The 15,618-nt window shown below is 41.8% G+C and overlaps 1 protein-coding gene across 1 annotated transcript in view; it reads left to right on the top strand.

Moving 5' to 3' along the window:
- mtmr14 (myotubularin related protein 14) overlaps nucleotides 1–15,361 on the top strand; it is an 18,223-nt gene extending 2,862 nt beyond the window's left edge. Inside the window, exons 5-13 of the mRNA XM_010771064.1 lie at nucleotides 2,177–2,262; nucleotides 2,643–2,719; nucleotides 4,090–4,126; nucleotides 5,510–5,580; nucleotides 5,755–5,813; nucleotides 7,438–7,570; nucleotides 8,356–8,532; nucleotides 9,087–9,293; nucleotides 12,240–15,361. Coding sequence (XP_010769366.1) covers nucleotides 2,177–2,262; nucleotides 2,643–2,719; nucleotides 4,090–4,126; nucleotides 5,510–5,580; nucleotides 5,755–5,813; nucleotides 7,438–7,570; nucleotides 8,356–8,532; nucleotides 9,087–9,293; nucleotides 12,240–12,420 — 1,028 coding nt within the window. The 3' untranslated portion in view covers nucleotides 12,421–15,361. The remainder of the gene's footprint in view (nucleotides 1–2,176; nucleotides 2,263–2,642; nucleotides 2,720–4,089; nucleotides 4,127–5,509; nucleotides 5,581–5,754; nucleotides 5,814–7,437; nucleotides 7,571–8,355; nucleotides 8,533–9,086; nucleotides 9,294–12,239) is intronic.
- Nucleotides 15,362–15,618: the final 257 nt, after the last annotated feature.

A 15,618-nucleotide genomic window follows, 5' to 3' on the forward strand; every position in this document is an offset into this window, starting at 1 on the left:
AGGGAGGAGACCCTGATTTTCAAGACCCGCTCCCGCGACGTGCAATACCTAACCCGCCCCCCGCACATATTGCCAGTTACTTCCCCGACCCGTCGGCACAAGATCCGCAACCCGACCCCGTATATATACGAGCAGTAAAAACGTGCAATTATTAACACACGCAGTTGCATATTTGTCTCAAAAAGCGTGGGATGTTGGTTCTTTTCTCCATCTAGGATGATACCAAAAGCCTCCCAGACGTTGGATTTCGCTCTTGAGGAAGTGTTATTGAAAATGCTGTAGCCTATTCTCCGCTAGAGAGCTTCACCTCAGCCATTTCAAATGTGGCGTGCTCAGCAGCAGATTGATGCGCTGCAGAGGTTATGATTATGCGCGGTCCCGAGGGGGAGAGGTCTGAGGATTTAAACATTAAACTAAATCATTATTATTTTAATATATTTATTATGCAACACCCGCGACCCGACCCGCATCATCTTTGTTTTACCCAGAACCGAACCCGGAAAAAAACTTTTGAGAAAATACCACCCGCGAATCGGGTACCCTACCCGATGCATGACTCTGACGTGAGCCCAGAGATCAAAGATTTCCATGGAGATGTGCTGTGAAAGGAGAGCCTTTTCATTGTTCTGAATGAGAAATAAACCTCTTACATTTCTAACTATAGTTTAAAAACGTTAGCTACTTTCAGTAAAATGTCAACGCGTGAAGCATGTCAAGGACCCTGAGCTTCTGAAGTGTGTTTTTTTTGTACTTTCGGGTCAATAATGTGGCATCTTTGGCAGATTTACTAAAGGTGTGCAGCTGGTGCTGTGAGGAAAGATCACACTGAATTTACAATGGGCCTTAATGGAGACATGTTGAACGTTTTTTTGTCACTTCATGCCCTCAAGAGGCATTTTGTTTAATTTTTCAACGTAGGAGAGGTTTTCCTACATTTTTCAAGAAAAATTATGTCCAAGGAGTGTAGGGTTTGGGAGTTATGGCAGGTTTAAAACGTTTTTTTCAAGCTCTCCTCCACTCTGTTTTGAAATCAAAGCACTCTAGACTTAACGAGCTGCACAATGAACACTAATGTTAAAATCTGAAGAAGGACTCTTTACCAAGCTCCAAACTAAGTTAAATATTTCAAAAAATGTAAATGTCATAAACAAGAAAAGTCATAGCACACATGTCTTGAAGGAGCTGAACATTCTAATATTTGAATGGTTTCTGTAGCTGAAAGTATAAGAGGATTTTGAAAGTTCCTCCCATTGAGTTACATGTTAAAAGACTTTAAAAAGCTGAATATTTCAAAAAGTATAACATATTTTGAAAAAGTTGAAAGTTTCCCATCATGTGCTGAAAAGGCTGAATATTTTTGATATTTGAATGGTTTCTGTAGCTGAAAGTAGGCTGAAGTTATTCAACTGCAAAATATTGGTGGAAATAATAATAATAATAATAATAATAAGATGATTAAAGAAACAGAAGAACTGTAGTGGAATGCTGTTGCACAGCTTTCGCACTAATGACGGTCTGATGTCTAACATCAGTCTTTCAATAAGTCTTAAAAAGGCTTTGGACTTAGGAAGGAGGATTTTATGAAACTTTCTTTAGTAATATTGTAATATAAAATCTCAAAAATAATTGATAACATGTATTTTCTGAAAATAATTAATCAAATGCGCCTTCCTCTAACGCCACGCAGATCTGCATAGCGGGAAAACAGCTTGTGGAATTGTTCATTGTTCACTGTGGCATCAAAAGTATTTTAAAAGAGGCCCTTCTGCTTTTTGGGGTTTTCCCTCCTGTGGTGTGTTCTATAGGTTTTTGTGCATGTAAATGGTCTGTAACGGCTAAAGACCTTGTGTTCCCTTCTCTCCCACACTCTTCCCCCAACCTAGGAATGATGAATAAATGAACAGATAAATCAGTGCAAATTATACATATATAATACTATAACGCATGAAAATGTAACAGTAAGTCTGTTTTTAAAGTATCTTTATTAAATGAGGATAGTAACATGCAAACATAATGAACGTTATGAAAACCAACCATGAACTGCATAAAGAGTGAGGAAAGAAGCAACACTAATAAGAACTAAAACGTAACAATTGCACTCCTATAATGTCCATGTCCACTCCACTTGAGTGTCGATTGTAAAGCGTCATGATGATGATGCCGCTGTGTGTTTCAGATGAGAGCGGCCTCCTGGTGCACTGCATATCAGGCTGGGACCGGACCCCTCTGTTTGTGTCCCTGCTCAGGCTCTCCCTGTGGGCAGTAAGTCCTCCTTCTGTCTTTTCATCTCTTCCTTCCCCCCGGTGTCACCCAGCAGCTCCAACAGTCAGTGACAGAATCCCCCCCTCCTCATTCACTCCTTCTTCACATACAACTAGTTTACCATTTCAAACATGCGCTTTAATTAGCCTCCTCTGTATTCATCTTTATTAAAAATAGAACCCTTATGTCATAAATATTCAATGCCTTTCTGGAGACGGGTCCGTACTTGGATCTTCTGATGAAACCGCAGACCACATACGTCCTTTTCACACAGAATAATAACTGCATATTGCTTGTCGGAGCTGCATGTGCATGATTGGCTCCTGGGGTTTGATTTTAAGATGTTTGAGACTTTGGCTCTCGTCATGTTATTTCCACAGGACGGCGCGGTGCACGCCAGCCTGCAGCCGGCAGAGATCCTGTATCTGACCATCGCTTACGACTGGTTCCTCTTCGGGTAAAATAATCATTTACAATAACACTATCATCATTTCATGAGTTCACGGTGAGCCATAAGTCGGCACATTAGCCGCTATAAATACTTTAGAGGTGCATTTGCAACTATCTGTGACGTCCGTTTATTTTCTGTAACGCATCATTGAAAAGAGGTTAATGGAGCAGTGAGAGAGGGAGGGGGGGACAACATGAGACATTAAGACGACTCTGGCTTAGCTGTTACCACATCTTTTATCTTCACACACACACACACACACACACACACACACACACACACACACACACACACACACACACACACACACACACACACACACACACACACACACACACACACACACACCCTCTCTTGGGCTTCTCCTTTCACAATTGATGGTGTGATATGACCAATTAGAGCTCATCTGAGGCAGTCTTGTAGAAAGCCATCTCGACAATGCAGTGATGCATCCGAGGCTGGCCCCTGGAGACATTGGTACAGCAGAAGGTGTGTAAGAGAGTTGAAGTGAGCGCTCTTCTCCTCATCAGTCACAACTTAATCATATTTGAAAGCCAGGTGTAGTCCAATACTTTTGTTGGCCATAAATACGTTCTGTGGCACCGAATATCTGTAATCACTATCAAAAACACTCTCAAGAGAGTCTAACAGATTCTGCGTGGGCACTTTCTGAACAATTCATTTGATTAGCAGTGTCACGAAGAAAAAAAACAAGATTTGTAAACAAGTCCAAAATATAGGGAAAAGTCACTTCAATAAAAACCAACTGAGTTGTGGTAGTCAGGACAGCAAAGAGAGATGGCTTCCTTCCACTCAGTTCCTTTAAATGAGGGCAGTGCCTCGCCAAAAGGAGAAAAGAGGAGAGGAGACAGAACACAAGGAAGAGGAAGCGCGTACCAAGTAGTCTTATGATCAAGAGGAACAAATACATCTTGTTTCTTTCAGTCCCTTAAGCACACCCAGTGATCTCCTTGACCAATGCCTTGAGTGGCTGAAACAAGGGGTTAGTTCTCAATGCATTTTTTAAAATTTCTTTCAGAGAGTTTTGATTTACATGCTGACGTTTAAAGATACCAACTTCTGAGACCTGCTTTGCCGCCACAATATTCTACCAATACTCTGAAAAATTATATTAGAAAAAGTGTTGCATTTAACAAGGGCACGTCACTCTGTACCACAGAGGAGTCAAACTTACTGGAACTATTCCTTACTATACCCTACCCAACCCTAACCCTCTACTATTACAGGTTTCATTTCAAAGATTCATTCATGTTTAAACGTTATGCATGCATCTTCACAACATGGGGTGGTGTTTTTCACCTGGATAAGATGCAGCTGGAATATAACACAGAACATTTTCCTCTCTCTATTTTCAGTCATATGCTGCCAGATCGACTCTCCAAAGGGGAGGAGGTACGTTTATCCGAATAATGTTTATAAAGCTTATATTTACAGAAAGAATACTGACAGAAATATTAGTACCACAACTTTCAAAAGTATTCTTTGCATGTTAACAAACATTTGTCATCAGTCAGTTTTTGAAGACAGGAAGTTATGATAGAGATATTATGACATTAGCATATGATAGCACAAATGAAATGGATAGGCAAAAACAATGTGATCCCTTGGTTTGAAATTCCGAATAAGTGTCTCGGAACAGTGTTCATATAGAGTTCATTTTTTCTTGTCAAACACTGTAATTGGCGGTTAAAGGAAACCCAGTTAAGCCATGAGCTAACTCTACAGGAAGTTACAGCTTTAAGGATGAAGTTTTGTCATCTCTTCAGAGGGCAGCCAGAATAAGGGTTGCCTCTTGAAAGAAAGGCTGGAGGCAGTAGATGCTAAACATGCTCTCATAGCAGAGCTGTTTTTCCTTTGTATTTTCACTAAGAGTCACATTTCACAATTATTGTGGCTGATACAATAGTTTCCATTGTATATGACCTGCACAAACCGCTTCAGAAGAAAAGAAGGAATGACTGTGAACTACTGTTATTGTTTCTGTGGTTTTACTATTTATAGCTATGTGTTTGATTTAAATTAGCATTTGTTTTTGTTTTTTTAAATACTGAAAACATTCTAAATACATTTTAGATGCAAATTTTCTCATTAAAATAATTCAGTCAACAACATTTTCTGCAGAGCTCAACAGACCAATGATTGGCTGACTTATCTCATGGCCTGGCATACATGTCAGTCTATAAGTAACAAGATATTTCACTACAGAAGTCTAACACATGACACCGTTCACAGTTCGCCCACCACAGAGCCCTAGCTGATTTATTTTACACGTTAGATGTCCTGTTGTAAAATGTGTGTTTGCAATTCTGCAAAAAAAAACAAATATAGGAGATCCATAACACAACCATATAGTGATGTGTTTATGTCAAATAAAAAAATCTATATATCATATTCTTCAGTACTATCCCCTAATGTTGGTCTAAAGAGTCTAGTATTAGTCAGACTAAATGTACAGGAACACCAGAGGTTATTCAACAACAATTAACGTAACAAACAATAGCATTATATTTATGTGCAATTATTGTAAGAGAAAAGACAGGGTTTCTTTTTTAATAGTCATTTTATATCAATAGCCCATAATCACTGAGGGAGAAATCTATCAGTGGAAGAAATGTCAACATCTTAACCAAGAGTCATCTCCGTAGAACAATGACTGAAACTAGTAATCTTGTTGGTATAGGTACAAGTATCACGCTTTTGCTAATTGTGGGAACTTCTATCTTAAGGGATTCACTTCTGTTTCCCTTCTGATCCAACATGTTTTTTCTCCCTCAGATTTTCTTCTTTTGCTTCAATTTTTTGAAGCACATTGTCTCCGAGAAGTTCTCAACTGTTAAGAAACAGAGGTGGGTTCATTACTCTTCATGTGTGTGAGGTTCATTCCAATGAAGCTATAGTTATCTTTTGTGAAACTCAGTGAAGATCCAGTTTCTGTACACACACATCATCTGTTGGATTCCACTCTAGTGTTATATCTCTACTTCTGATCTCTAAAATTATTTGATCCTTTTTTCTGACAGAAGGAAGAACTCTCACTTCAAAGACAGTGATTTCACTGTGGAAGATCTCGGCCAGTTAAGTAAGTCAATGTGTCTCTGCCATTCCTCTCAGCCGCCATTCAACAAATGATATTGTATTTTAATTTTTTTTAAATGGAGTAGTGTGTCTTCCTTTGTTTGGTCAACTAGGTGCTCAGGTAGCAGTATAACGGAGAGCTTTCCTTTCCAGCTCCATACATTTGTCCTTATAAGTTACAAACGGGAGGAAAACTATTAAATTCGTCATTATGTTTTATCTCCAATCCGAATTATAGCATCTCATAATGTTTTGTTGAGAAATTTGAGGCAGCATTAGGAGCTCCCGCCACCTTCCTCCTGTCTGATGCAATGAGGAATAACAGAGGGCTGCGAGCAGAGCGTGTCGGCCGGAGACAAAGCAATGAGTCTCTAGGGATAACACAGCCTTCGTCTATTTAAAAACCACAGGCTTAATTCCAAAACGTCTTGCTTCACAAACCTTTATTTCCTAAGACTTTTAACCTGCAAAGGAGTCTTGTATTTGCATCAGTATCCAGCTTTATGTCACAACAAGAAGTGGCTTTAGATTTCTGTTGTAAACCACTTCTGGTGGAACTGGTTCCTCTCTGTTCTGCATTTCATTCAGCATTTCTGACCTTATTTAGAAAGACAAACTAGACTCCACTACAGTAGTTCCTGTTAAAAAAAGCATTGATTTATATATACAGAATCAACTATAGACCCTATGAAATATCTAGAAGTGTTGCATCGTGGGTAGTCAAGTCATCTTAACTTGGTTCATGTTTTTTTTTCTAGATAAAGTATAGAATTGACGGTCTCTCCAAAGTCCTTATTTATTTAAAGGTCCCATGTCCGGCTTTTCCGGTTATTACCCGTCCCCCTGTGTGTTATGAAGGTTTCTCTGCATGTAAACGGTCTGCAGAGTCACAAACCCTCAAAGTACACCCTGTAGCGAGTAAAACTCTAACACAGAAAATACCTGTCTATGCTGCCCAGAACACCTCGTTGGAGATTTCTCTTTTTCCATTGTTTTCTTCCTGAGTATAGTGACGTGCCCATACCCAAATGGACCCATTGGGGGTGCTAGTGGAGCCTTGCAGCAGCGAAACTGTGGCTCCTGATCCTTCTCTGCGCCCCCAGCCTGGCTGCTCTCGAATCGTGCAAAAAAACTGTTCAGCTCATCTGGGAGAGATGCCCATGCAGACAGTCCCGCAGCACCACCCGCTGCTCCTTTGTAATCTGTCATTGTTCTTAGTCCCGCCCACATGTTCCGGGTGTTACAACCTTTGAAGTCAGACTCCACTTTTTCTCTGTACTGTCTCTTTGAACTGCTGATAGCTCTCCGGAGTTCATACCTGGACTTCTTGTACTCCCCCAAATCTCCACCTCTGTGCGCGATAGTGCATGCTTTTAGCTTGCCGCGCACCTCGCCGTTTATCCAGGGCTTCTGATTCGGGAATGTCCGTACAGTAATCTTCTGTACTACGTCTGCTCTAAGACTGAAGTTATAACTATGCTTACAAAGTCTTTTGGATTTACGAAAGGGGTTTCTAACGTCTGTGACAGAACCTGAATGTTCTGCTTTCCCTTCAGCTCTTGTTCTGATTAAAATGTGCACGTGGTGATTTATGAATGAACTGACGCCCTGCTGTGCGTTTACTTCAGAGCCGAGGGACCGCGGCAGTGTGACCAGTCTAAGCAGTGACTTCTCCCTCATCACTGAGGAGGGGGGCGGAGCCTCCAGCCTCAACCCCGACCCCATGGACCTGTTCTCCAGCCAGCCCCAGGCCTCCAGCTGGTCAGTATAGGCTCACAAAATGTATTTTTTGTTTCGTTGGATCCAGGAGGATATCAAAAGTGCAGCCAAATGAGAGACACAAAAAGCCAAGGGATGATGGTCCAGCTGTCGCTGAGTTATTAAAGTGCATTAAAAGGACATAAGTGCATACATATAAAGAGTAAGAGCAGTAGGAGAAGAGATCTGTTAGTCCCCGACAGTCTAAGCCTAAAGCAGCTTAACTAGGAACTGGTCCAAGGCAAGCCTGAGCCAGCCCTAACTATAAGCTTTATCTGAGAGGAAGGTCGTCAGCCTGCTCTTAAATGTAAGCCCGTGTTAAGGCACTGTGGTTATTCAACTGCCAGTGAGGCGATGAAATGCAATCAAAGTCCAGTTTGAGCAACAGATCCGTGAGTTTTAAAGGGAAAACGGCACAGCAACTTCCAACTGGGGGAAGTTATCACAGTGCCAATCACTGGCCAAGTTCCAATGTCCATACTGAAGGACTCACAGTCTTTAACAAACTCTCTGCTACTCCAGGAATGTGCACTTTCCAACATAGTGTGTTGAATGACATCTTAGCTAAATCTGCCAGGTTCATTATTGTTTCCCTAGATGTAGTGGTCGCATTTGAGTGAAAAACAAGTTTGAACAATTTAACAGATATTTCCTTTCAGAACAGCCAAAATTAACTTTGATCTATTTAAAGCACTTTTTTATGATTTCTTCATTTGAGTTTTATCATTTGAAATGTCATCACTAGCTGCTGCTCCACTGTCATGCTAATGTATTGTTTCCCTCCCCAGGAGAAAAGGCCCCACCTCCTCCCCTCAGATGGTGGTTTGGAATAAACCCACCCCTCCTGACGAGCATCTCTCCCATCCTCTCAGTGAGGCCAGGTCTTCCAGCTCCTCCTCCTCCAACCAATCAGAACACGCCGTCACACGCACTGGCAGCAGCCCACTGGCTGTCCCTGGAAGAAGGTCAGTGAGTCTATACAACTCAGCCCTTTAAAGTGTGTGTGTTCAGCAATGTTGGTTGATCACCAGAGGCACAGTGTTCTACCTTGCTGCAGTTCAGCAAGCGTTCACACACAGGTGGAGGCAGGCTGTAGCCGAACCAGAGATATTATAACCTGTGTGGTTGGGACTAGTTTGTGGAGTTTTGGGGAGTTATTCACCCGTGTCCAAGTGCTCAACCAAAGCGTGTGTTTTTGTCAAGGTAACAACACTTGGTCCTCTAACAAAAAACAACTGAGCAAAAAAACCCCTCCAAATGAAACTGCTGCTGAGGCACCAGGAAGCAAATCATGCGCAGGGATCAAATCCAATGATGTTCAGTTTTGACAAAAACCTGACAGAAAACAATGGCTTTTACCTCCTCTCTTTCCCTGGTATAAAAATATCTGCCTTTCCTGTGTGCAATCACTCCTCCACCTGTCTCCATAAATATCAAACCTCCCTGTGCCCGGAAGTTGCCTTCAAAATGCAAGTCTGTGTCCTCCTGTCTTTAATTCTTTGACCTCGCTGTCTCTCAGGTTGGCCGCAGACTACCCTCGGTCCGGCTCCTCCCTCTCCACGGAGTACGGCAGTTGGCAGATCGTTTCTGGTTGTGGCAGCATCCATGACCACGCTCACTTCCCCCCCCCTCTGACCTCAGCCTCCTCCACCTCGTCTGCTGTGGCTGCTCCCTACGACTCCCCCCTGCCCTTCAGTTTTCAGGATGAAGGACCCAGTGGAAGAATGTAAGTAACACACACCTGTCCAGCTAGGCTTTCTTTTACAATGCTGTTAGAAAAGGTAGGTCAGTTTAACGCAGGGGTGGGCAAACTTTTTTGCTCGGGGGCCACTATGAGTTTTAAAATTTGACAGACCAGGCCAGTAGCAGATCGGTGAAAAGATATTTAGCTGTCCACTCCTCATTATACACTTTGCACTCAATGTTGACTTTTCTTTTCTTTGGTCCACTCATTGTTACAGATGCAGGTTCAGAGCTGAATTAGGTTCAAAGGTGAATTATTGCGTCATTGCGTCATCGTTTGCGTCATGACGTAACCGTTTACGTGCCTTCTTATGTCCCACACAGCGTTTTACGTCGCTGATTTTCTCCGCAACACCGCTCACAACAACATCAGTAGAGGACTGCGTCGGGTAGTTTTTAATTATACGAAGCCACATTAAATTAAATGACTACTTCTCCAACCTAATACCTTTCTCCAGAGTGCCGTGGTGCATTGTTTATTAATGTGGTTCAGCGGCATTACCGCCTGCTGCAGCGCTGCTCGTCTACCGGAGTTTATTCTCCCGTTAACTCACGGCAGCGGCCGCTCTAAAGTATTCACTGTCTGACTGTCACAGAAGCAGCTGATACATATCCCCAATTCCCCATATGTGAATGTGTGTAAGTCTGAATTGATGCTGTTTGGCATCACAACGCTGTCATGAAAGTTTCTCTGGCATTCTACAGGTGATGTTAGCATAGCAACCGAAGCTAATCAGACTATCTTGACTACTTGTTGCTATCATATTGTGGCATAAGCCGTTTTCTACCCGCATATTTTACCGGCGTAGTTTTCGTTATGATTTTACTTGTGATGGTCACATGTAGCCCATGTATTGATTCCATCCGATAGCTTCAATAATACAAAACAACAGGAAAACGTCTGCCTCTTCACAATGGTCAATAACAGTGAACGGATGGTCATTAAAGTAAGGTAAAATAAACAGAATCACACTAAGCCTGGTTAGTGTTGCCTGACTTTATATAGGCTAAGTGTTTTTATAAGTGTGTGGTCGCGTTCTAGTCACTTTGCTCAGCGCTACTGCTTGTATTCGCCGTACTCTCCATGAACTGTTATTGCTCAGGTTAATCTCGACCTCCTCCAACGTAAGTGTGAAGTATTTGATCTTGCAGGGTTGCTGAGTGGGGCCAGGGAATAGACTCCAGCAAAGGTCAATTGTGTCTAGAGTGCGCCATCTAGTGGGATCAACTGAAATGCCGGGTATTGCAGGAAAAAGGCTAAATGAATGCGGTCTTTACTCTAATTTGGACAATTTTAGTACCGATATTCGGCGGGCCGGATTAAAAAGCCCGACGGGCCGTATATGGCCCGCGGGCCTTAGTTTGCCCATGCCTGGTTTATCGGATGTTAAGCCATCCATTTATATTGAAAGGAAGCACTTGTCATTTTTAGTAGCAAGTTATGGTGTGTTTCTTTTGTTTAGATAACTGGAAAATAAGCCATCAGGTTGCATGTAGGTGCACATTGGTTTCCTCCTCAGTCTGACCCTGTGTACAGTAGGGCTGTACCCGAATATTCGTTCGTTGGAGTACTATTCAGGTTTCAATTTCGTTATTCGTTTTTTTTGGCAAATTTATTGAAATCTCCAATATCAACGTAAGAGCTCGTGCCTCTTCGGGGGGTGCTAACACTTAACCATAAACTTTATGGTTTACTTTCTCCGTCTTTATATGTAGATATTACTTTTCTCCGTTAATCTCCGTCACATTGTTTCCATAGCAACAACAACTTCCTGTCAACAGCGCTAACTCTCCTTCAAAAATAAAAGCATGTCAATACAAAATAGGAAGCCAAGCCAAATTACACTTAAGACGTACACAACTGCAATGAAAGTAACAAACACAACACAATATCCTTTTCAATTTCAAAGAACACAAATTGGGTTGTATACATTAACAAATAACTATAAAACAACAATACTGTAGAATAACAAAATGAATGCCGTGAATAAACTGAAATACACTTGTTGAAGCGGTTCGCTCTATGCAAAGAAGAATATAATCAGTGATCGAATACTGTTGACTGAAACAACTGAAATGAAAAATTATAACAAGTAGAGTGCCGGCAGACTGATAAACAATCTTTGTTGGACATCCATTCCACAGACTTTATGAAATATCTTTATTTGGTCAAGTCCACCCTATATCATTTTAAATGTATACTTTTAATGATGATGAGATCATTACCCCCAATCTTGTGAATTTCTCTAAATCCTGCAGGCCTGATGATGATGAAGATGATAATGATGACAATGATGATCATAATGATGATAATAATGAAAAGTGAGCTGTGTGATGATTCATGATAAGTAAATGATGGGTTTAATCCATCCTGCTTGCGCCTGCATCATTCTGTTGAATCAATATTCATATAGCCAAATATCTTAGATTACACGTGTCTCTGGGGGCTTTACAGTGAGAACAGCCGACAACACGGTCCCTACACACGCACTAACAAGTAGAGAATCCTAACCCCACAATTAAGAGGGGGTGATGGGGAGATTGACAGAGGAGGATCCCTCCCCAGGAATTCTTCTTCTCTTCGGAATTCTTTGTGGACTTCCTCTTGTTTGTTATTATTGAATATAGTACTTTTAGAACTTTTTGGGGATTTCGAATGGAAACTGTCACACATGTGCACACAGTGAAATGTAGTCTCTGCAGGTTACCCATACAAGTATTGGTAGCAGTGGGCAGTCTAGATATATACTTTATTCGTCCCAAGTTCGGACATTGTTTTCTCACGGCAGTGCCTTGGTCTGTTCACGGCCTTGAACCTATGACCTTAAGGATCCCAATCCAAGTCACTACAGCCTGAGCTACTGCTGCAGAGTTTCTCTCCCTAACCCTTTCCTGCCTGTCTCACCTCTCTCCCCTTTATTTCTCCCAGGTGTCCCATCCCCTCGGAGCGTCAGGCCCGTCTGGAGGCGGTGCGGGAGGTCTTCCTGGCAGCCTACAGCTCCACCGTGGGCCTCAAGTCCTCGGCCCCCAGCCCCTCCACAGCCATCACCGGCCTGCTGGAGCAGTTTGCCCGGGGGGTGGGCCTCCGGGGCACCAACGCCATCGTCTGAACCCTCTCAATGTGACCACCCCGCTTCCATCCACCCAGCCAGAGCCCGTGCAACACGCCTGGACTCCGTACAATAAAGTGCCAAACATCTCTGCTCATCAGGGGAAGCACTCATCTTCCTCCTCCTTTTGATTTCCAGCTTTTCTCTGGACTTGAATCTTCCATGTTCACTCGCTTTCAGGGAGGGAAATATTTCAGCCACAGTATCAAAAAGGGATATTGGGAAGGCTCTGTAGCTGCTGAAATGTGAATGTGTGAGAACAGGGTGTGTGTGTGTCTGTGACAGGCAGGACACACACACGTCTTACTTCCTCTGTTCCGTTCATACATGTTTTTTATGCTTCAGGGTCCCTGCAGCGACCGTCCCATGTACAGGCAGCGATATGTGTTCTCTTGTTTCGTGCTGCTATTCATTTCTGATGCAAGCAGAGAATGTTGTTTTTTCCAGGTGCGTTTTAAAGATAAGATAAATACAGCACTTAGTGTTCAGACAGAAATGTGTTTCTGTTTCTTATTTGGCCCAGGAGAGGATCTAAATATCTAATCTATTTACAGCCTAGTGTCTAGATTTAAAGGTAAATATTACAGTCTGTTTTAATGCAAAACTCACCAGCCATATGAACGCTGAAAGATTTACTGTAATAATTCCATCTGTCCTTCCTGGCAGTGAAGGGTTGGTGCGAGTTGGGGAACTAAATCTCCCTACGCTGTTCGATGATCCCACAAGCACTTTTTTTTAAAAACGTTCTGAAACTTTGAGCCTCATTGTGCTTCAACTGAAGTACTCGAAGCAGTTTGTACCACGTCTAGGGCTGTTACCAATGGTCCGACCTGGAGGCAGCCTCTGGACAGACGGGATGATAACAGAGGCTCTTCAGCGTGCGTGCTGCACGGGAGGAAGACAGTCTTATTAAAATAGGCTCTGATCCTTTTAAGTAGATGAGATAAAAAGAGAAGATCGTAACCCAAGAAATTAAGTTGATCCAAGCTACCGTATCTCCTCGCAACTGTCTCCATATCCTCCTAAAGTCCATATTCATCACTTGTTCTTCTTCAGTAGCACTGACATGGTAGCACAAGAGGCACTGAGCATCGTGGTAGCAGATGTGTGAACCCAAGGCCTTTCAGAGCTCTTTCTCAACAGACTCAGCACAGACCCCTGCCCAGTTGATATATCACAGAGGTTCTTCCAAAACATGTGCGTCCTCTTCAAGGTCGCACTGGGAAGGACATTTCTACCTTTTGGTTAGATGTACACTTTTAAGTAATTTTCTTAAGAGAAATCTGTTGAGTTTTCATTTGAGACGAGCTTGTTGGTTCCGCTGCTGAACCTCAGGACCTTTTTGTTGTGCCTTTTTATCTTCAGTAACACTGGATCACACCTCCACTGCTGCTCCAGCTTCGGGTCCTTTTCTCTTTTTAAATGGCTTTAAGAGCTTGGGGAGTTGACTGCATTAGCATTAGCAGCGTTAGCTTTTCATAAAGCTTTTGGGGTGTCCCGTTGATTGCTCATTCTGTCGTTTTGTTTTCAAGTAACAAATCTGTCGTCTCTGATGGACACCCCCGAGGTGGTTGGGATGGGATTTCGGTCAGTCAGCCCAGGAATAGTAAGATTTTCACCTCTGCCTTTGAAAACGACTGTAAGAGAAGCGGATTTTATTGATTTTAGGAATAATTGTAGTAGGAATTATGGGAAACACCTTTATTCACTTTATTTTTATCGGTGATGTGAGATGATTGACCCCAATGTCGGTGTTTTAAATACAGTGCTAAAGCAGGGATGGATATGGTCTATATTAGCCTAAAGATTAGCTTTAAAGTCAAACAAAATGTGATAACAACATCCATAAACCTCGATTCCCATCTACTATGTAGTCTGTTAAAACGGAGCATGGGTAAACAAATCAGTCGGTTTACGGCTTGGGTTCGAGATATTTTTCAGATTAGAGGTGCTCTGCCAGAGGTGATGTTTTCAGTTTGGTTTGTCTGTGATCGGGGTACAGAACTACTACCTAAAAGACTTGGTAGGAAGTGTAGCTTGAACCAAAGAGCAAACCATTATTGATCCAACTCAAAGGTTGGAATCAAATATTGTCGTACTTTGTGAGATAGGCCAGGTCATTCGCCCTTCCAGTTCCCTTTTTCTAGTCTTATGCTAAGCTAGGCTAATCACTTCCTGTCTCTGAGGTCTGTACTTAACACACAGACATGAAAGTGGAATCGATGTTCACATCTCAATCTCATCATTTTCAAATGTCCTTTCAACATGTGGTGTTCTGATTCTGAACTACATTCTGCTGAGCTGATCTGAAGCAAGACATGTGTATTTCTGTATTCTTGGCATTAAGTGATTTGAGAGCATTTGGTTTGTATGGCCACATTTATGAGTTTCTGCATGGGCTGTCTAAGTGTTTATTTTGTACAGCTTTACTTGAGACTTTCAGGCGCGGTCTCCTCCCCGGTCTGGTTTTAAGCTTTCTTTTTAAGATATCCTTCCTGTAAAGGAGTTTTGATTCAGTTGAGGTTTCATATCGGTTGTTTTTATTCTGCCATCCTTTCTACTGTCTGTCTGCATCACAGTAACATAGTCATTTTCAACATGTTGAACAGTTCTTATACTTTGTTACTTCAGATACTCTTTTCACTTACTGGTTTTGCATGACATCCTCCGAGTGTATCTCAACTGCGGAATATAATGTTTTTTATTTGTTTGACAAATGACTTATTTTTTATTTGATTTCAGAATCTCTTTAAAACGCTGCATTGCACTCGTCCTGATGTTCTCTCTGTAGAGTTATCTCTGTACAGTTGATGCATTTTTAAATAACTCTTCCTTTTTGTTTTTGTTATACATTTCTCTTAACTGTCGGCCGGCGACAGGCTACAATAAAAGGTGAACTGAGCAGCAGGTGGCAATTGTGAATAAACACCAAAAAAATGAATATCTTTGTAACTTGTTTGTGTAATTAGCTTCAGCTCATTGTTTTTTTTAAATGTATTTATTTAGTACAGGCCAGAGGACACAAAAAAGGACAAAAAGTAAAATACAATAACAAATGAACAGTATTAACATTCACTCAAAATAACAAAAGGAACAAAACAAATAATTATAAGGAAAGGAAGGAAGACAAAATAAACAGTCAGTAGGATGACTTCAACACTTCAGATAACCAGGTACAATACATGCAACAACCAGAAA

The sequence above is a fragment of the Notothenia coriiceps genome, unplaced genomic scaffold (genome assembly GCF_000735185.1).
Source record: "Notothenia coriiceps isolate Sejong01 unplaced genomic scaffold, NC01 NC01_scaffold00009643, whole genome shotgun sequence".
NCBI lineage: Eukaryota > Metazoa > Chordata > Actinopteri > Perciformes > Nototheniidae > Notothenia > Notothenia coriiceps.